The sequence below is a fragment of the Spermophilus citellus genome (assembly GCF_964194105.1).
Source record: "Spermophilus citellus genome assembly, chromosome: 10".
NCBI lineage: Eukaryota > Metazoa > Chordata > Mammalia > Rodentia > Sciuridae > Spermophilus > Spermophilus citellus.
Genome location: NC_138197.1, coordinates 78166533 through 78187536, shown reverse-complemented (window position 1 = coordinate 78187536; position 21004 = coordinate 78166533). Strand labels below are relative to the sequence as shown.

At 51.1% G+C, this 21004-nt stretch overlaps 2 protein-coding genes across 6 annotated transcripts; one reads left to right on the top strand and one right to left on the bottom strand.

Moving 5' to 3' along the window:
- Positions 1 to 1711: 1711 nt before the first annotated feature.
- Positions 1712 to 9456, top strand: ARHGAP9 (Rho GTPase activating protein 9). Of its 2 annotated transcripts, XM_081310892.1 has the most exons (17): positions 1712 to 2202; positions 3030 to 3241; positions 4128 to 4352; positions 4545 to 4658; positions 4853 to 4957; positions 5171 to 5232; positions 5374 to 5473; positions 5650 to 5745; positions 5886 to 5984; positions 6225 to 6366; positions 6451 to 6558; positions 7000 to 7098; positions 7279 to 7356; positions 7626 to 7679; positions 7934 to 8068; positions 8383 to 8488; positions 9074 to 9456. In XM_081310892.1, exons 1-17 carry the CDS (start codon positions 1887 to 1889, stop codon positions 9243 to 9245), a joined length of 2223 nt encoding a protein of 740 aa, XP_081167018.1. In that variant the 5' UTR covers positions 1712 to 1886; the 3' UTR covers positions 9246 to 9456. The 2 variants fall into 2 exon arrangements, with proteins under 2 accessions (XP_081167018.1, XP_081167019.1); XM_081310893.1 differs by lacking the exons at positions 1712 to 2202; positions 3030 to 3241 and adding an exon at positions 3911 to 4021 and having other exon boundaries at positions 6225 to 6558.
- Positions 9457 to 9531: 75 nt separating this feature from the next.
- On the bottom strand, positions 9532 to 20568 carry GLI1 (GLI family zinc finger 1). 4 transcript variants are annotated; one of them, XM_081311046.1, is made up of 12 exons: positions 20239 to 20568; positions 16994 to 17120; positions 16670 to 16762; positions 16232 to 16427; positions 15856 to 15997; positions 15155 to 15244; positions 14927 to 15064; positions 14460 to 14609; positions 13698 to 13862; positions 12749 to 12982; positions 11802 to 12069; positions 9532 to 11445 (listed from the first exon to the last, which is right to left on the bottom strand). In XM_081311046.1, exons 2-12 carry the CDS (start codon positions 17091 to 17093, stop codon positions 9695 to 9697), a joined length of 3327 nt encoding a protein of 1108 aa, XP_081167172.1. In that variant the 5' UTR covers positions 17094 to 17120; positions 20239 to 20568; the 3' UTR covers positions 9532 to 9694. The 4 variants fall into 4 exon arrangements, with proteins under 4 accessions (XP_081167172.1, XP_081167173.1, XP_081167174.1 ...); XM_081311047.1 differs by lacking the exon at positions 20239 to 20568 and adding an exon at positions 19877 to 20002; XM_081311048.1 differs by lacking the exon at positions 12749 to 12982.
- Positions 20569 to 21004: the final 436 nt, after the last annotated feature.

Here is a 21004-nt window from a genome sequence, read left to right as displayed (position 1 = left end):
AAAAGTGAAAGGGAACCCAGTGTGGTGGCACACACCTGGAGTCCCAGTGATTTGGGAGGCTAAGGCAGGATTGCAAGTCAAGGCCAACCTCAGCAACTTAACAAGATTCTGCCTAAAATTTAAAAAAAAAAATTAAAAAGGGCTGGGGATGTAACTCAATGGAAAAGTGACCCTGGGTTCTAATTCCAGTACCAAAAATAATAATGGGAGCTGGGCTTGGTGGCATATGCCTGTAATCTCAGCTACTTGGAGGCTGAGACAGGAAGATCAGGAAGTTGAGAAAGGAGGATCACAAATTCCAGGCCAGCATGGGCAATTTAACCCTGTCTCAAAATAAAAAATAAAAAGGGCTGGGATGTCTCTCAGCAGTAGAGTGCCCTGGGTTCAATCTCTAGTACTTAAAAAAAGAAAGAAGAATGGGAATTAATCCATAAGGAGAAGAACTAAAGTGCAGGAGAGCTAGCTTCAGAGAAGGAAGGAAAGATTAGAATTTCAGACTACCAAGCATCAGATGGGACTGATGTGATAGAGCACTTAATTAGTAAGGGTTCAATCCCCAATACTGAAAAATAGAAAAGGAAAAAAGAAAATCAAATGAATGAATAAATGGATGAAGTTAGTCATATTTTGGAAGAGGGAAGAGTTCTCCATGTGTTGAAAGTGGAACTAATCAAGATCACTGAGACAGAAGCCCAGTACTGACCATCCAGTCCTCAGACAGGTCAGGGGAGGACAGCTGGCTGTCTGATGTCACCAGAGGGAATGGACATTCATTTTCTACTCCACCTTTCCAAACCCAAACAGAAAGCTTCACATTGTGCAGTAGAAAAACAGAAGGGGAAAAGAGGAGTGGTCAGGAATTATGGGTTTAAAACTGCTGGCAATCCAAGGAGACCAGTTCCCACCTTCCACCAGGGAGAAGCTGACATTAGTAGTTCATAGTTCCTGATTCAAGTATAATAAGTTTTTTTGTGCCATCAGTTAAGGTCTCCTCAAGTTCCATGAGGGCTCACTTCTCTCTCTCATCTCCATCTAATGCCTCACTGCTCTTTTCACCCAATCAGTCCTTGGTAAGAGTGTTGAATGAGTGAAACTACACACTAAAATTGGATGCCTCCTCCAGGAAGCCGGTGCACAGAGGATCACATCAAGATTATCCCTCTCAACATCATGCCCTAGGGAGTAGGGTGATATTTCAACTCTGAATCCCTCTGCATTTCTCCTAGCCACTTTCTCTTGCTCTCTTATTTGGTCTTACTGTTTCTCTGGCTCTCTGTTTCTCTGTCTCTCTGTCCCTCTGTCTGCACAGGAAGAATGCAGCTTTAGGTCTGAGGTGATTGGTAATGGAAATATTGATGCCTATGCAAATTTAATAAAGGGTCACAGACGTTTGTCGTTACCTCTTGTGTATTTCCCTGCGTTTCTGTCTTGGATTTGATTTTTCCTCCTCATTTTCTTTCTGTGTCTAGCTCAAGACTTCCACCAGCACCCAGGACCAACTCCTGCTGTCCCTGGATTTTCAGATGGACCCCACAAGGTATAATTGCAGTAAAATTCACAAGCAAGTTCAACTCCTCTGATTTCCTGCCTTGCTGGCCACACAGCCCAGCTGACCACATCCTCTCTCACCTTACTTATATACTTCCTCACCAGACACATCACCCAGGAGTTCTCAGCCCCCCAGGCCCATACTGATCCCCAACCCAAGCCCTCTGCTTTACCCTTTTACTTACCCGGGTGCTCCTGTTTTTTCACCTTCTCCCTCCCCCTCCCCTTCTCCCCCACCACTTCTCTTAGAAGATGTCCTTTTGCCTGGAAGCAGCCAGTCCTGCTTCCTTCTGCATCTCCAGTTTACCCTTTTCCCATAGGTGACAGTGCTGACCACAATGCTTTCTGGCCGGTGGTGGCCAAGTACCTGGGGGAGTCTAGGGTTGGGGACCAGAAACCCCTCTCAGGGATCCCAGCTGTGTGCCCTCTATGCCTTTACTTATACTGGGGCAGATGGCCGGCAGGTGTCTCTGGCTGAAGGAGACAGGTTCCTACTGCTTCGAAAGACCAACTCAGACTGGTGGTTGGCAAGGCGCCTGGGAGCACCTTCTACCTCTCGACCCATCTTTGTCCCAGCTGCCTACGTGACAGAGGAATCTGTCCCTTCACAGAGCACAACCATCATTACACCCAGCCAATCCCTCTGGACTCCTGGTAAGTCCTAAGCCCTCTCCCATCACCTTCCTGTCTCCCTAGTTTTGGCAGATGATGATGATGATGATGATGATGATAACGACGATTATTATTATTATTATTATTATTATTATTTTGGTACTGGGAATTGAATAGGAGTGCTCTACCATTAATATACATCTCCAGTCTATTTGTTTGTAAGTTCATTTATTTATTAGTACCAGTGATTGAACCCAGAGAGATTAACCACTGAGCCACATTCCCAGCTCTTTTTATTTTTTATTTTGAAACAGAGTCTTATTAAGTTGCTAAGGCTGGCCTTGAATTTGTGATCCTCCTGCCTCGATCTTCCTTGTTGATGGGATTTAAGGCGTGTACCCTTACACCTTGAGACTTCCCACTTGCTTCTGCTTGTCCCCTTCTCTTATCTTCCTCCCAACAGCTTACACCTCATCCCCATTGTGGTAGCATAATGATCCCATCTTCTCCACTATTAGTCCCAAGACTTCTGGGTCTCATTCTTTTCTTTCTTTTTTTCTTTCTTCTTCTTTTTTTTTTTTTTTTTTTTGGAGGGGTGCCAAGAATTGAACTTGGGACATTCAACCACTGAGATACATCCCCAGCCCTATTTTGCATTTTTTATTTAGAAACAGGGTCTCATCAAGTTGCTTAGCACCTTGCTTTTGCTAAGGCTGTCTTTAAACTTGTGATCCTCCTGCCTCAGCCTCCTGAGCCACATGGATTACAGGCATGCATCACCACACCCGGCTCATTATTTTCCACATCCTCCCTTTGACCACCTTAAAGACCCAATCATGATCATAACTATCCCCCATTTCTGTTTTCAGGGCCAAAGTTGTTTTGTGGCTCCCTGGAGAAGGTGCACCTATCTCAGGCACACCAGCCTACATCAGAGCAGCCTCCTCCACTTCCCCCGAAAATGTGTAGAAGTGTCAGTGTGGCCAATTTGAGGCCCAGCCTCCTAAAGCCCCTCCAGGAAAGGCCAAATGGAAGATCCTTCTCCCAGGAAGACTTGCTGTCAAAGACCAGTGCCAATATGGTGAGTCACAGCTTTACTCCTGAGCATGGCCAGTTCACAAATATTACAGCTGGGTCCCATTATGGGAATAAGGGCAAACAGGGCAGAAGCATTCATGTCTTTAAGGGACAAACATAAATAAATAACCCATACTTATTCTGTTGCTAATAAAGCTACAAAGAAGAGCAAATGTGGTAGAGAGTGGCTGAGGTAGTCTGAGAAGGCAGCAAATAGGAGGAGGAGGAAGAGGCAGACAGCCATAAGACAAAGGAAGACATGAGAAGGGAGAACAAGTAGCCAAGGCCCTGAGGGGACAGGGAACCTGGCACAATAGAAGGACTGAAAGAAGAGCAATGGGCCATCCTCTTTCTCCCTTCCTTTTGACTCCTACTGGGGTAGGGTTTTTCTTATTTTATGTCTTGTCAGTTGGGCCACCAGCAAATCCCCTCTGGAGCTAACTCCCAGACTTGATTCCTCCCCTCCCTCTTTCTTGTCACTGGTTGGAAAAAGCCCCTCCTCCTTCAGATCTCCTTAGCAGGGGTCGTCTCTCACTCCTTTTGGTCTTCTTTTACCCTGCAGGATGTAAGGGTGGAGTGTTCCCCTCACCTCCCCCCCCCACCAACAAAAAGCCTGTTCCCCTTTCCTGCGGCCCAGGGCGGGGGTTGGGTGGGGGAGGAGGGAAGTTGGCAACAGGAAGTGAGGAGAAAAGCAAAGAAGATTGTGAGAGAGAATTTTTTAAAAGCAGCTGGGTGACTGGGGATTCTCCCCCTGTACCTGGGTCACCCAGGCAGGGAGCTGGTGGTGAGAAAATGGTGGGGGATGAAGAAGGAGGTGATAAGGGGGAGAGAAAATTCGGGGGGAGCACAGGCAGAGAAAGCACCGACTTCTCCCTGACCCTTTCTGGCAGGCAGAACCCCAACCCCTCATGTCAGAGGCCCCTGTGTACTGTAACCTGGTGGACCTTCGCAGCTGTCCTCGATCCCCACCCCCAGTCCCTGCATGCCCGCCACTGCAGAGGCTGGACGCCTGGGAGCAGCACCTGGACCCCAACTCTGGACGCTGCTTCTACATAAATTCTCTGACTGGCTGCAAGTCCTGGAAGCCCCCACGCCGCAGTCGCACTCAAGACACGGTGAGACCTTTCCTTATGCTTATTCCTTTGTCCCCTCAATTTCCTCCTTTCTCCCACTGAACCCCAAGGTAGCGTGTTTTCTTTCTGTGGCTCTCAGGAGATCAGAAGAATCAGCAAATTATGAGAAGGATGTTGAGTGTGGGTTGAGGTGACAACTGGCTGAAACTTTATCTCCCTCTCCTTTAAACCCAGAACTCTGGCTCAATGGAGGGGATCCAGACCCTGAATAGGGACAATGGTGTCCTGCAACCTCAGGCAAAGGGCTCAGGATCTGACACAGGGAACCTGGAACTGCTTGACCCACAGGTGAGGCCCTTTCCAACCTCCCCAAAATCATGCAGAAAAAGTACTTTTTATTTTTTGCAGCTTTCTCTTATGCAAGACATTCTTCTTCATTATCCACTTTGCCTCTCACCCACATTATCGCTCCTCTTCCTCCTACAGCCAGGGACCCCAAAACTTAAGTTTCCTCCACCTGTTTCTTCAATTCCTTCCCCCAGGGTTCACCCTGCCTCAGCCAAGGCACCTCCCAGTTTGTCCCCTCAGACCAGCCTCCAGCTTTGCAGTCTCCTAGAGCTCTGCCGCAGCTCCTGGACGACCCCCATGTGAGTCTCCCATGTCCTTCAAATGCCATGATCCTCCATGCTTCACCCCTCAATTCCTGCTCCTCGAAAAATCTTCCTGTTTTGCGGGTATCCTCTCATATCCAGCCCCCTACTCGTACAAAACTTCAAGGGACCGCACTCCTGGGAAACCCCTTAGGGAAAGCCCGTGGCGGTACAGGGTAGTTTACAGGTACCACTCCCTCCCCTTCCCAGGAGGTGGAAAAGTCAGGCCTTCTCAACATGACCAAGATTGCCCAAGGGGGGCGCAAGCTCAGGTAAGGAGAAACTGGAATACACCATGGATCAGGGTTATTCCGTAGGGTAGACCAGGGTGTTGGGAGAGCTCACACCCAGTGAAATTCTAGAATGACCTATTCACAACCACTACTGCCTCTCCTCCGCCCCCGCCCCCGCAGGAAGAACTGGGGCCCATCTTGGGTGGTGTTAGCTGGTAACAGCCTGGTGTTCTACCGAGATCCTCCACCGCCAACTGCACCCTCTTCAGGCTGGATGAGTGTAAGTAAAGGGGTGCCGGAAAGTTTGGGGTGCTGTTTCTTCCCGCCTCCGGCCGACTGAGGGGAGAGGTGGAGAGGGCGATGCAGAGGAAGGTGAAGGAATGAGGAACCCGTCGTGGAAGAGGGAAGCAGTGAGAGAAACAACCCCATGGCTTCAGTTTCTCTCCTAATTGCCAGGGGCCAGCGGGTAGCCGGCCCGAAAGCAGTGTGGACCTGCGTGGGGCGGCCCTGGCACACGGCCGCCACCTGTCCAGCCGGCGCAACGTCCTGCACGTGAGTACGGTCCCCGCGAGTCCTCAAATCCCCACCCAAACCCAGGACGCGCCCTTAAAACCTCCCTATAACTCTTGATCTTGGCGTCCCAGCTTTTGAGGCTTCCCACTGACCCAAACCTTTCCCCACCCGCTCCCTAGATCCGCACAGTCCCTGGCCACGAGTTCCTGTTGCAGTCAGATCAAGAGACAGAGCTTCGAGCCTGGCACCGCGCGCTGCGGGCTGTCATCGAGCGGCTGGTTAGAAGGGTGGGAGACCCGGGAGACGCTCTGGCCAGGCGGGGGCCGGGGACCAAGGGAGTAGGGTAGGAACAGCAGGAGTTGGGGATGTGGGGGCACCGTGATCTCGGTTTAAAGACCTGGCCTAGGGTGAGGCTGGGACTTGGGACCCAAACAGAGGATTAGAGTCTCTTTAGGGAGCCAGGGATGCAAATTTCTCTCTTCTTTCTTGCAACCCTCTGCATGGCCCGCTGGGTCCAGGAGCGAGAGAATCCGCTGGAGCTGCGACTGTCGGGCTCCGGACCTGCAGAGCTGGCGGAGCTGAGCGCCGGAGAGGACGAAGAAGAGGACTCTGAGCCAGTGCCCAAGCCGTTTCTGCGGCTCAGCGGCCGCCGGAGCTCCAGTATGGGGCGGGTCAGGGGAGAGGATCCTTGGATCCTAGATCCTGCGTTTGCTATCAGGCTCTTACTCTATCTGCCTCCAACAGGTCGGTGTCCGGAAGGCACTGAGCAGAACCGTGTGCGGAACAAGCTGAAGCGGCTAATCGCCAAGAGACCGCCCTTGCAAAGCCTTCAGGAGCGGGGTCTGCTCAGGGGTGAGGTGGGCTAGGATGACTGAGGGACCTGCCTGCTTTAGTATTTTTGAAAGCACTTTTGTATTCCCGATCTGGGTATCAGCCCGTTTTGTGGATGAAAGAACTCCAGCAAGGCTCAGAGTTGAGCTTTCTAGAGCTATATTGTAGTCTTCTAAGAGCCCTGCTCTTTTTTTCCTTTTCTTTTCTTTGAACCCGGGACCTTGTACATAGGAGGCAAGCACTCTACCAACTGAGCTATATCCCCAGCCCTCGAGACCCCTGTTTTTAAATAATCAACTATTCCTGATTATTGGGCAGTTGGGAGGGGGGATACCCCCATACCCAGGTGGGGCACAGACAGCAGAAGGGCCAGTCCCATTTCAGGGTGAAGACCTGACCTGGCTGAGAAGAGCTTCCTTGAGTGAGTTGGCCCTGGCTTCCCACCTCACTTTACCTCCCCAGACCAGGTATTTGGCTGCCAGTTGGAATCACTGTGCCAGCGGGAAGGAGACACGGTGCCCAGCTTTGTACGTCTCTGCATTGCTGCTGTGGATAAACGAGGTCATTTCCTAGAGACTCCAGATTCTCCCCCTTTAAAACAGGCCAAGCCCTGGAATTCCCACTTCTTCCATCCTTGTCTTTCTACTGCCCTCTTTCTTCCTCATATTTCTCAGTGTGGCCTTCACCACACACACTTTAGAGCAGGAGTCCCATGTGCTCCCTAATTAATTCCTCTCCTAGGTCTAGATGTGGATGGCATTTACCGAGTGAGCGGGAACTTGGCAGTGGTTCAGAAACTTCGCTTTCTGGTGGACCGAGGTGAGAAAGTTTGTAGGCAAGTGGTGGTACTGAGAACTTCAAGCCTCAGAACTGGGGGTGTGGGGCTGGCATTGTGGCTCAGCGGTAGAGCGCTCCTGGGTTTGATCCTCAGCACCACATAAAAATAAATAAATAAATAAATAAAGGTATGGTGTCCAACTATTTCTAAAAAATAAATGTTAAAAAAAAAAAAGAACTGGGGGTGGTACTAAATAAGAGAGCTGGAACTGCAAGTCTTAACTCCTGATCTCTTCTCATCTATATTGTAGAACGGGCAGTCACCTCTGATGGGAGGTATATGTTCCCAGAAAATCCAGGACAAGGTACTTACATGGAGTACCCCTGAGATCCCTTTAAACTTCCCCTGTCCTCCTTGTTCCTAATGGATTCCCCCATGTCCTGCTCCTAGAAAGGTTATCTCCATTCTTACCTTTGCTGTCTTGCCCTGTGATGGACCTCCATAGCATTCTTGTGATCAGCTTTGGCTGAATTTCTCCAGAACTTCTGACCTCTCAGTCTCTAGGTCTCTCTGGCCCTTGATGAACCCTGAACCCATTGAACCTCCTTTTCCCTATAGAAGGCCGGTTAGATTTGGACAGTGCTGAGTGGGATGATATTCATGTGGTCACCGGAGCCCTGAAACTTTTTCTCCGGGAGCTACCCCAGCCTCTGGTCCCCCCAATGCTGCTGCCCCATTTTCGTGCTGCCCTTGGTAAGTGTTGAGAGTTTGGGGCAACACTCTTGGGGGGCATGTGTGGTAAATAATAGAATAGAGATTATTTTTCATTCTAACCATAGAGATGGAAAGTAACTCATGTGCCAACTCCAATAGTTTGGGGTTTTTTTGGAGGGAGGGGGGTGGATTATGTGTGAAATTTAGAGTTTTTGTTTGTTTTTATTTTTGGTCATGCTGGGATTGAATCCAGAGTATGCTAAGCAAGCGCTCTACCACTGAGTTACATCCCCAGCCCATGAAACTTCCCTAACCTGACTCCCATGCCCTTCCCATTTCTCCCCCCCCCCCAGCACTTTCTGAATCAGAGCAGCGCCTCTCTCAAATACAAGAATTAGTAGACTCAATGCCAAAGCCAAACCATGATACTCTGCGGTACCTCCTGGAGCATTTATGCAGGTTGGGAATATTGAATATCTTTGCTCATGCTGGGGAGGGTGGAGTACTGCATGCATCAGGAACTCTGTTCTTGTGGGGTGGAGGTAGGTAAGCATCCAAGTTTACCTGGCCAGAGACACACATCAAATCTTTGGATAGCTCAGCATCAAATGGGGGAATGGGATGAAGACAATCCCAAGAATTCTGTGAGAGAAATAAGGGAAATCTTATTTTTTCCTTCCCTATTATTTTTTCATCCACCTGGGCAGTGGTGATGGCTTGTTAGGCTGAGGTAGGCCTGGGCAGTGACCTCTGAAAGGGGATGACTATTTGAATTAAACCTCCCAAATCATGAGCAGAAAGGATTCTAAGGGCCATGCCTGGAAACAGGCAGTTACATCCTAGGTTCTATTTTCAGCTTATATCCTGAAAGTTTCTCCACTAGTTCCTCTCCCCACTTGCCCTGAGATTCTGCTCTTGGTTTCTTTAGCTACCATGTAGAGGGATCCCAGAATGAGCCCTTTAGTGCTCAAACCTTCAGGGTTAGATGGATTTGAAGTAGTGAGCTGCAGCCTTATTTCCTCTTCCATTGGCCTTTGCCCACAGGGTAATAACACACTCAGATAAGAACCGCATGACTCCTCACAACCTGGGAATTGTGTTTGGACCAACCCTCTTTCGACCAGAGCAGGAGACATCTGATCCTGCAGCCCATGCACTCTACCCTGGGCAGCTGGTCCAGCTGATGCTCACCAACTTCGCCAGCCTCTTCCCCTGACTCAGGCAAGAAAGAGGACATGATTTCCAATGATCTGTAGGCTAGCCTTTTGTGTGTGGGGGTGTTCTGTTTTGAGGACATGCATATAAACCCTGCCTCCCAGATAACCCTCTTTATCTTCTTGAGTCTCACCTGAGGGGTTGGGATTGGGTGAGGGAACCCTCTAAAAAGGAAAGTGGGAAGATGAACCCCCACTTCTCTTCTTGCTCCCCTCCCCAAGATAACACATAAAACACCATTTTTTTTCTGATGCAGTTCCTTTATTTTTCAGGAATCAGTGTCATTATAAAATTCCTCTCCAAAACATATGCAGATTAAATACAACCCCCAACCTAAATCTTCCATCCCTGGGGCATCTTCTGCAGGGGTCTGTGGCTCCTCTCCCCAACTCCCCTGGAGGAATGGAAGCCTTAGGAAATGAGGGTCTTATGGATGGTATTCTTCACCATTTAGGCACTAGAGTTGAGGAATTGTGTCTCTCCAGGTAGGGATCCCAGTAATACACTCATGTTGCCCACAGCCATGTTGGGGGGCCCAGAGGAAGGTGGGGTATGTTCAGAGCTGTCTCGCTGATCATGGGAAGGAGGAGGACTCAGCCCCTGGGCCTCATCCAGAATAGCCACAAAGTCCAGCTGAGTGTTGTCAAGATCAAGAGAGTCCAGAGGGTTACATACCTGCCCTTCAGGAGGAGGGTACAAGGCAGGACCTGTTCCCAGCCTGCCAACTTCAGGATGACCACAGCTGGGGTTGGTTCCCCCTGCCTTGAGGGGCCCATAGCAAGGGGGCAATGGAGGCAGAAGCCGGGGTGGTGCTGCTCCCCTATGGGAGGTTCTGTTCGCTCCCACAGCAAAATTTTCATGGCATGATGAATGTGTGGGGTAGGAGCTTGACTTATGATTGGGCAAGCTGGGTGCAAAGCCAGGTTCATATGTGGCCATTGGGGCTTTGGCAGGGCTTGGACTAATTTGAGAACCCTCCAGAAACTTGGAATTCTGATAGGAAGGTTCCTGGACTGGGGCCTCTCCCCTGCCCCCACCCTCCCAGAGGAGCTCTTGCTGAGACTGAACATAATCACAAACAAGTTGAGCCTTGAGCTGTCCAGTAGAATGAGTGGGAGAATCAAAATCAAGATCAGACCTGGGTTCTGAAGGAAGATAATCAGGGGGTGGCTGAGGATAGGGACCTGTCTGAGGATACTGGGGAGGAGGAGGCTGGGGGTAATGGGAGAATGGGGGCTGTGGGCATGTGAGTCCCTCCCTGGAGTGGGCATTGAGGCAGGGTGCCAGTCCTGTGGAGTCAGACCCCACTGGGCATCCTTGTTCTGGTTTCACTTGTATTTGTCCATAATGTTCAAGTCGAGGACACTGACTATAGGCTCCACCTGGAGTCTTGGGACTTGGATATAGCCCAGAGTGTACTGAAGGGAACTCACCCCATGTTTCTGGAGTGGTGTCAGGATAGGAGACCTGCTGGGGACAGGGGCTGGGGCCATAGGTGGTAGGTGGACCAGGCCCAAGAGGCAAGGCACCTGGACCCCTAGCTCCATAAGGCTCTGCCGCTGCCCCTTCAGGCCCCCCATATCCTAGAGTATCATCAGATGAGAAGTCCATATAGGGGTTCAGACCACTGCCCATCATGGAAGTCCCAACCTCTGGCTCCTCCTGTAGCCCTCTAGTATCCATGGCAATGTTCTCTGTAATGCTGGGAGGCTGTGGTGAATAGATAGAGGTTGGGAGGTGAGGATCAAAGTTCCGTCCTCCCCCTGCCAGAGTAGGGGGTATGTGGACACAACCCAGGCTCTTGAACCGCTGGACTCTGGCTGGAACAGGGCGGTCAGCAGCTCGGGCTGGGTCACTGGCCCTACGGGTGACCCCTGCATTGGGGTTATATCCTGGATACTCAGCTTTACTTCTCCAAGAAGGTGCAGGGAGACTCCCCATCCGATCCAGGCTGGGTGCTGCTATGGGTGGGGTAGCACCGCCCCTGGCTGAAGCATATCTTGTCCGGAGCAGGTAGTGCTGGGCAGGTGTGAGGCCAGGCAGGGAGGATGCCCCATTCTCTGGTGGGGATCCAGGGGGAAAAGGGGAGGCAAGGGAGGAACGGCGGCTGACAGTATAGGCAGAGCTGATGCTGCTGGAGCTGCTGCTGCTGCGGCGATCAAGAGAGGCTGGAGGGCCCAGACGGCGGGACACAGGGGTGCCTGCAAAGTGACAGGGAGAAAAGGCAGGATAGTCAGGGGCCCCCTGAATTTCACCCATGCGATAGCCTTGTCCCGGAGTTCCAGGATAAGGTGTCCTAAGCTCCTTAATTCAATTCTGTTTCCTCTCATGCCCATTCTTCTGGTTCACCAGGGATTCCGGCCTGCTGTGAATGGTCATACAGGTTGTGTGTCACACAATCTGAGGGGGCAGCATTCACTGGCAGTGTTCTGAAGAAAGGGGATCTTTTTCTAATTGTACAAAGGTGTCATATGGAAGCCCTGAAGGGTGACTTCCTCCCAACCTCAGGGCAGGTCCAGATCTCAGCCCAGCAATACCTCCTACACCCAGATCTCACCAGTGTGGGTCAAGCTGGGCAGTTTGAGACTCCGTGGCCCTACTGGCCGGAGTTGATGCAGCTGGTCCAGCCTGAGATTCTCAAGGCGGCGAAGAGTGGATAGTCCAGTGCCAGCAACACAAGTCCCCTCATCCAAGCTAGACAGGTCCTCAGTGCTGCCCCCTGCATTGCCAGCCATTTCCACGCCACTGTCTGTGTTGGCTGCGCTGCCTGCTGGAGAGTGGTCACTGCTGCAGGAAGACTGTGCCCCAGGGCTGGGCTGTGGCTTCTGTGGAGAACATGAGGGCTGAGGGAGGCACCCTTCCCCCTTCCCCACAGCTTCCTCAACTTTATAAGTAGCTGAAGCTTGTGTCCCAGTGACCACCTGAGCCGAGGGAAGGTGTTAAAGTGTACAGAGGGCTGAGCAAGTGAGAAACTGTGGCAAACTGGAAGACATGTTTTAGAAGAGCCCAGGCTGGAATATAGACTGCTGGGGTGCAAGTTCCTTTCTCTTTATTTTTGTGGTGGTAAAGTTTTAACCCAGGGGTGTTCTACCACTGACCTGCATCCCTAACCCTGTTTATTTTGTATTTTGAGACAAGATCTTGCCCAGGCCAGCCTCAGACTTGTGATCTTCTGCCTCAGACTCCTGAGTAGCTGGGATTATAGGTGTGTGGCACAAGTTCCTTTCTCATTAAGTTGTTGTGAGGAATACATGAAATTATGCACATAAAAGGCTTGAAAAAATACAAAGTGCTGCTTAAAAGTGAGTTGTTGAATCAATTAAATAATTCACAACTCTAAATTCCACAGATTTGGGGTAGGCCAAAGAGAAACAAGAGGATGAGAGAAAGGCTCAAAGGTCTCAGAAGAGTGATTTAGATGGGAGGAGGTGATTCAGAAGGGGTTAGAAAGAGATCAGCAGGGCAGGCTGGAGTATGGAGGTGAATTTGCCTGAGCTGGCTCACCATGGCACCCTCTGGCACAGTCAGTCTGCTCTCTTCCCTGATGGGGCCTCCTTCCTGCTGCTCCCTCTTGGGCTCCACTGTGGAAAGGGATGGTGCCCGGGGCAAGGGGCCATCCCCTCGATGTCGCTTGGTCACATGGGCATCAGGACCATGCACTGTCTTGACATGTTTTCGGAGTGAGCTGGGGTCTGTGTAGCGTTTGGTGCAGCCAGGGAGCTTGCACACATACGGCTTCTGTCAAGTGGAGAGTGAAGACAGAAGGCCAAGGAATTAGAGTGGAAGACTGCAGGAGGAATAAGGAAAGGTGACAAAAGGGGTAAAAGAGGAGCACACAGCATCCAAGGAGCTAAGGAAGGTGGGCACCCTTGGGTGGGAGTAAAATATGAGAGGTTTAAGAGACGACTTAAGAAAACTTTAGGTGGGCCCAGGCCTTGGAAAGATGAGGAGGTGAACCCAGGGTTGTGAGGTTCAGGGGTTGAAGATATTTGGTATCATTTCTAGACCAGGTCTGTTTTAGGTTGGTCTCTTTGCTGGTTAAAAAGGTAGGAGGAATGGCGAATGAAAATTCTTGGTTTTGTGTGTCTCTCTCCTTTCTTTCTTTCTTTCTTTTTTTTTTTTTTGTACTGAGGATTAGACCCAGAGGTACTTTACCACTGAGCTATACCCCAGCTCATTTTACTTTTTGAGATAGGCCTCACTAAGTTGCTGAGGCAGGCCTCAAACTTGCAATCCTCCTGCCTTAGCCTCCTTAGTCCTTGGGATTACAGATGTACATCACCATGCATGGCTTGAAATTCTTTGTTTCAGAAAGGGTCTCTCTGCGTGAATTACAGGGGCAAGGGGAACTCACCTCTTTGGAGTGGGTGCTGAGCTAAGGGATTTCTTATGGGGGAATCTCCCCTGCAGATGGCTTCTCAAGCGGGGAGGGTCTCTTAGTTGGGACATTCACCTCATTAGAGTGGGTCCGATTCTGGTGCTTGGCGCGGTCACTGGCATTGCTAAACGCTTTACTGCAGCCCTCGTGCTCACACATGTATGGCTTCTCACCCGTGTGTGACCGCAGATGTGTCTTCAAGTTTTCAAGGCGTGAGTATGACTTCCGACACCCTTCAAACTAGAAGACATAACAGAGGGTAAAATGACAACTCTTAAACAGAAGAACATGGAGATTAAAGGACCCTAAATCTCATAAGAGGCATACATAGAGAATATAGTTCAAAATGGGAGAACACTAGGGCTCAAGAGAATTCCCAAAATTAGGGGATAAGGGCAAATGAGAGCTTCTCTGGAACAGAATCAGCTGGAGGCACTTTCCCTTAGGGGTGTGGTGTGAGAAATGACTCTTCCTGGTCAGGCCTGAGCAGGGCTCCCTGTGTGGAATCTCAGACTTTTCTAAATTGGGGTTATCTGAGGAATAGTTTCAAGTGAGTGTCTTATGTCCTTGATGCAAGGCTTAGCTATTAGGCACAATCTAGGTACAGTCCTGAGGGCCCACAGTATTTTAAGGGACTCACAAGTATATTTTAATATTTTTAAATCAAGGGGAAAATGAGCTTTTAGTTCCAAGAAAATGTTTTAATATATATCAATACAGTCATAATTAGGACTTAACATTTATGGTAAAAAGGACCTATGAACAAGTCTTTCTCGGACCCTATCTTGACCGGAAGCCAGTTTAGGAAGGGACTTGGCTTGGGAATGAATGCCTCACCGTGCACTTATGTGGCTTCTCGCCTGTGTGTCTGCGCATGTGTACCACCAGCATGTACTGGGCTTTGAAGGGCCTCAGCTCCCTGGAGCAGCCCCCCCAATGGCACACGAACTCCTTCCGTTCTCCATGAATGTGTTCACTGTTGATGTGCTGGGGGAAAAGATACAGAGGTTTTCCAAGTTTCCCCCATGTTCCCGGAACCCAGAACAGCTGCCCTGGCTCCCTATTCCTCCTCCTCAACTTTACCTTGTGGGGGAAGAAGGGGCAGGAAGACAACATATCCCAAATCTCATGCCTTCCAGCTCTCTAAAGTAAAGCTAGTTTTTGAGCTTTGCCTACTCAAGTAAGTACTCAACCTATGACTTCAGTATCTTGATTCCTACCCTCAACCAAACTCCACAATGTGTCACTCGGAGGAGTCTTTTACAGACTCCAGTCAGTCATTCCTGTTACCCCCTAGGGCTCACGTGCACCAGCTGCTCCTGGGAGTCAAATTCCTGGCTGCAACCATCCCAGCGGCAGTCAGTCTCATATACAGACTCAGGCTCAGGCTTTTCCTCTCTCTCGAGGTCTTCTCGCCCATCTAGCATCCCCAACAGGGGATCCTAGGATAGGAGAAGCAGTGTTATGGTTACTTAGGTGACAGCTTTTGTTTGCTCAGGTCCCAAAGGTAAAGCCCATGCCCCTCCTTTTACCTGTGTGCCTGTGGAGTTGGGGCTGGACATATCACCTTCCAAAGGCTCCTCTGGGCACTTGCCAACCAGCATGTCCAGCTCTGACTTCAGCTTCCCCAGGGGAAGAGATGAGGGCGATAAGGGTAGAAATAGGAAGAAGGAAGGAGCCCAGCCAGGTCTTTCTGTTCTAAGTGTTCCCACCCAAGGAGCAGGAACCCCTGGGTGTGGAAAGGACTTCCTTCTAAGATTGCATTGGTGAACAGGATGGGCAAAAGGTAGAATCTCATCTGGAAGAGCCTGAGTCAGCCCCAAAGAGTAAAACCTCTCTACTTCTCTGGAACTGAAAACTTTTTTTTTTTTTTTAATATTTATTTTTTAGTTTTCGGCGGACACAACATCTTTGTTTGTATGTGGTGCTGAGGATCGAACCCGGGCCGCACGCATGCCAGGCGAGTGCGCTACCGCTGAGCCACATCCCCAGCCCTGAAAACTTTTTTTTTTAAATATTTTTTTAGATGTTGATGGACCTTTATTTTTTTATATGCAGTGCTGAGAATCAAACCCAGTGCCTCACACATTCTAGGCAAGTGCTCTACCACTGAGCCACAACTTCAGCCCCAGTGAAAACTTTTATATACCCTGTCCTTCCTTTACTGTAAAGTCGCCACCCACCCACCCACCCTGACCTAGGAAAAATCAGGTAACAATATGGGGAATCTCACCTGACAAGTTGGGAGGGGTCCCCGGGACTGAGGATGTGGCATCATCCCACCCCGGTTGGAGTCATGGCCACAGGGCTGCACTCCAAAGGAAGGTGAGCTCCCTTTTTGGTGATTCATCTGAGGTGGGAATCCCAGAGAAGGGCTGAAGAGAAGAGGTGGCAGTTACTGAAGACTACCAGCAAGTCTTTGAAGTTATTGGATAATTTAGAGGATTTTTTTTATAAGACTTGATGTAAGGCTTGGTCAAGGCAGCCCTAAGGGAAGTTCTGAGGAGGGTTTCAATGACTTTGAAGTGATTCAAATTGGGCTGGAAATTTAGATGACTTGAGGCTTTTAGTGGTTTTCAGTTGGAGTCTTAGCCAGAGAATGTCTGTACCTCATGGTGCCAATGGAGAGATGGCCATAGGAGCCTCCAGGAGATGTGCAGCGGGAGTTGATGAAGGCCACAAGGGAGCTGGGTGAGGTGCGGATAACTGTCTGCAGGTCCAGGCTGGTATCTGACAGAGGTGAGATGGACAGTGCCCGCTTCTTGGTCAACTTGACAGCATTCCGGGGAGGAGGAAAGAGTGACCCTGGAGTAAGAGACAGAGGAGATAAAGGGAATCTCCATGTACCCAACCTGTGGGTCCTCTCAGCAAAAAATAATACTCAACTCTGCTTTGTGCTACTGATTCCAGCTGTGACCACTTGGTTGTTCTCTGACCCCTCACATTTCTGAGCATTTCCTCCTCCCAATTAGATCCCTGCCCTCCCACTTTGTTCTACAAAACAAATCCCAGAGTAGAAAGGGAAGAGGTTTTCCCTGAGGACTCACCCTCAGTGCAGCTGTTGTTCTCTCTGGCTGGCATATAACTGTGGGGACCCGACGTGAGGTTGGCTTGATGGCAGAAGGGCAGACCAGACAGTCCTAGAAAAGAGAGACAGCTGGAGTGCAGAATGGGAATGGAAGACATAGGCCTCACCTTAAAGTCCCAGGCAAGACCTGACCCCAGATTCCAAGCCTGTATAGCATAGAGCCTCAAATCCTCCTGTAAGAAAGGAAACTGATAGGGGATAGGGAAAAGACTGAGGGGGATCCTGGGGTTAGACGAGATATCTGCCAAGTCCTTAAGACCCTGGGATTGGTAAATACACTGACCTTCTGTCCCCATGCTGGGGGTCCCTTGACTGAGGAGGGGTCGAAGACAGCATGACTCAACATAGCTACTGACTGGTGGTGGGGTCATCGAGTTGAACATGATGTCTCAGAGGAGGGTGTGGGGACACTGTAGAAAGGGAAGGTAGAACTGAAGGTTATAAAGATGGAGGGAAGTAGAGAAGATCAGATGATAATCTCAGGCACAGAACTCTGGCAGCATGTCTCCTGTGCCCCCAGCCCATCTAAGACATAGGCCATGGAAATCAAATTGAAAAGAACATCATTCAACCAAGGAAGGGATAAAGAGAAACATCCCAAAGTGGCAGAGGCTGTCAGACAGTCTTGGGGATCTTTTTGGGAAATGGGTAGGAGCTTTCCCTGGGTGATCTATCTATCTAGAAAAAGTGTGTGTGTGTGTGTGTGCGCGCGCGCCACGGGGCGGGGGGGGGGTGTTAAGAACCTATTGAGCCAGGATGAATTTCAAGTGATTTTAATGTCATGGACCAGTTTTGAGGATTGTGATGGGAGAACTCATGTGGAGAGTCTGACTTCATGCATTGGGCTGCTCTGCCTGTTCCTTTCCTTGGCTTGCCCCTGCCCCTGCCCCAGGACAGTTCATCCGCAATCTCTGCAGTGTCCGGTAGAGGGAGACCTCGCCACAGTCCACACAGACTGGTAGGGCCAAGAGAGAGCTCAAAAGATCAATCTGCCCTTAGGAGAAAATTGTAGAGGGGGAATAAGGTTTCAGAGGGGGTGCTCTCAGGTCTGTTAGGTACAAGGGATGGAAGTTAATGTCATTCTGGGGTGGTTTGGATCTGGTCTCCTTTTGGGGGGAACAGGAAAGAGAGTGTGGGGGAAGGCTTCTTGGAGAGTGAAAAAACAAAGTCACCATCGATTAGAAGGGAGTAGTGAGGAAGGAGAGGATGCTATGATCGCATTTCTCCTCAAACTCCAGTTTTGATTCCATTCCTGGTTTTCCGGTCTCCCGGGAGTGAGGGTGGGGTGGGGCGGGGTGGGGTGGAGAACGGCCGGGAGCGGGCCGGCCAGCGCGGTGGGTGATCCTTGGATGCTGGGATTTAGGGTGAGGGCGGGGTAAAAAGGGGAGTGGAACCCGGACCCTACGACCTGCCCGAGCCCTGCAGCCTGGGCTGTACCCTTCTAAACTCCTCCTTTTACAGCTGAGATCCCGATTCCGCACCCAAGACCTCCCAACTCGACCTTGGCACTAATGTTAGGAGCGGGGGGCACAGCTGGCTGGCAGCTGGAAGAGGGGGGCACTTCTCCCGCCTCCTTCCACTATGACTCACCCAGGGAAAGGAAGATGGCTTGCAAACGACCCCCCAACACTAGAAAGATCTCCCCGAACGTGCCTTCTGTTATCTTCCTGTCCTAATACCAAGCTGCCGAGAAGATGCGATGGAACTGGGGTGACATCCCTCTTCGCCCACGCGTGCAACAGCCAACCCACACCTCCACACTATAAAAGGAAAATGTCGCTAACTTTTCCAGTTTCAGTAGTTTTTTTCTGGGGAATGGGTGATAGTGCGGGATGGGCAGGGAGTCCTAAGGTTCCTCTGCCGGAGCCCTAAATCATCTTCGGTGTCTCCCTATTTTCTAGTGTCCTCTTAGTACCCCAACTCCCAGGAGTCGGCCCCGCCCCCTTCTCCTGGTCCCGCCCTCCCCGCCCCCGTGCCTCCCCGGCCCACCCAAGTCGCCGCCGCAGGCTCCGGCTGCAGACGGCTCCGCTTCCCCCGCCCGCCCGGGGAGCCCAGTCGAGCAAGGAGTTAGTGGCGGGCGGCGGCGGGGGAGGGGGGGACAGGACACATTCTTCCCTTCTCCCCTCAGCGCATCCAGAAAGCTGACAGAGTGCTCTGGGATGGGGGGCATTATTGGAGAGCAGGGATCTCAGTGTGGTAGGTTGAGAAAGAAAGATGAATCCAGTTAACCAAAGCGCGAGAAAATGACTGGGTAAATAAAATATATCTATGCGGAGGAGGTTCCCGGGTACATCTTAGGTTCCCGGGTATCACGGCTGGCTTCTTAAGGGTTAACCCTTCCAGACCCCCGGGAACCCCCTAGTGACGTCAAGGGCGGGGTCTGAGTCCTCGGGCGGGGATGCCCTGGAGATAATGAGGGGGGGGTCCTCTGGACCCCGCCCCCTAGGGAAAACCACCCTATTCTGGCTCTTATTTCTCCCCCAAGAAATCTCCCAGCCTTCTTCCTGTATTGGAAGGAAAGATCCATCCTATTAAGACCTCAGTTCTTCAGTCCCCTAAAACCCTCAGTCTCTATGGGGTCCCTTTTCCCTAATCCTGTCCCTAAAGCTAGCTGCCCAGGGCTAATTGTTTCGGGGTCATGGGGCCTGAAAGAGGCTTCAGAGCGGGGAGTAAGGGCAGGCAGGGTGGTCTGAGCCAGAGGAGGGGCCTTGGTCCCCAGCTCCTGTTTGGGAGGGCGACCAGCAGCGATACACAGGCTGGCAGTGGCCAGTAGTTCCGCCCAGCCCCAGTAGGGTCTCCCTGCGGGTGGCTCTAGCTGTCCTGGTGGTCCCGAGGTCAGAGGGTCAAGACAAGGTCTCCCCATCTCCTCCCAGAGCAGTGCCCACAGCCCGTGGGACTCAGGAGTCCAAAATTGCTTGGGATTTGTCTAAGGCCTAGACTACACCTTGGACATTCCCTCCCTAGTCCCGAATGCATTCCTTTCCCCCAAAACTCAAGCATCCGCGGGCACATCTGTCACTAGACAGGTCAAGGGTCCAAGGCCAGTGGTTTTGTTGCCTCTCACACACACACCCTATCCCCACCCCACCTAGAGCTCCCTCCTTTGCTGTCAGTCCCCTCCTCTTAGAAACACTGACGTCTTCCAGCCCGGCGCTCAGAGACACACCTGGAGTTCCCTCTCTACCACGCAGACTTCCAACTGGCCGTCCCAACAGTCTCTTCATCCCAACCTCAAGAAAGGAAGATGTTTCTAATATTGTGTGAGAGGCAGAGATAGACAAAGAGACCCACGGTTGCCTGAGACAGACACACAGACAGTCAGGGGAAAAAGAGCAGATAGAAAAGGAGACACAAATGAAAAATTTCTCCAAACTTTCTAATATCCTTTCCCAGTCTCTCCCACCCCATTTTGTCTCTCTGCCCCAGGTCTCCCTCACAGCTGGGAAGAGTCCTTCGGCAGCAGAGCATCCCCTTTGGATCCCCTCCCCCACCGCTCCCAGGTGGTCCCCCGCCTGCCCCCCTTCTCACCTCCGTCTGGGCGCAGGGCTCGGGATGCACGGTCCAGGGCTAGTCTGGGCTGGGGGGTGTGCGGTGGGGAGGGGGGGTGGACAGGGCCACGGCAGCGCAGCCTCAGTGCCACCCCACCCCCCAACCTGGCCCCCAGCCCTCCCGCCGGCCCAGCCCGCCGGGCCGCAAGCCGGGACCACCCGCGAGAAGCGCAAACTTTTTTTTTTTCCTTTTGCAAAAACTTTTTCTTGCTTTAGCCGCTGGCGCGCCGCCGCTCTTCCCGCTCACCCCTCACCTCCCTCCTATTTCTCTCCCTTCTGCTGTTCTGGTAGATGAGGTGGGGTGGCTGGAAGCGAGCGAGGGGGTGCCGGGCTTATTGCACCCCCAGGACCCCCAGGATCCTCCCCCTCCCTAGAGGGACCCTATACTGCCTAACACCCCCCCCCGCCCGGTTTAACACGCTGCTGGTGGTTGGCAGGAAATTCCGGAATGGATTCTAGGATCAGTCGTCAATGAGGAGTCCCTGAACCAGAGCCAGGAATACACTGAGAAAAATACTGCGGAGCGAGGAAAGAAGGGAGAGAAGTTCATACGAGAAAGATAATATTGGAAGGTAGGGTCGTGGACTTTTGTTGGACTGAATATTCTATCACCCTCTAGTTTATCTGCCAATCTCATTCTTTGGATGGAACTTTGAGGGGTTGGGATAGAGCTAGGATTTGAGCAAACTGAATTGAGAGGTTGGCGGCTGTGGCGGAAGGTTAGGGATCTAGGGAGCCTAAAAGAG

Coding starts and splice junctions, on each gene's coding strand:
- GLI1 (XM_081311046.1), bottom strand. CDS start 17,093: ATGTTCAACTCGATGACCCCACCACCAGTCAGTAGCTATGTTGAGTCA. Junction 12,070..12,748: donor CTGTGCCAGAGGGTGCCATG/GTGAGCCAGCTC, acceptor TGTTCTCCACAG/AAGCCACAGCCCAGCCCTGG. Junction 11,446..11,801: donor GCCCAGCTTGACCCACACTG/GTGAGATCTGGG, acceptor GTCACTTTGCAG/GCACCCCTGTGTCCCGCCGT.
- ARHGAP9 (XM_081310892.1), top strand. CDS start 1,887: ATGCTTTCTGGCCGGTGGTGGCCAAGTACCTGGGGGAGTCTAGGGTTG. Junction 4,353..4,544: donor GCAGTCGCACTCAAGACACG/GTGAGACCTTTC, acceptor CTTTAAACCCAG/AACTCTGGCTCAATGGAGGG. Junction 5,474..5,649: donor CCTCTTCAGGCTGGATGAGT/GTAAGTAAAGGG, acceptor CCTAATTGCCAG/GGGCCAGCGGGTAGCCGGCC.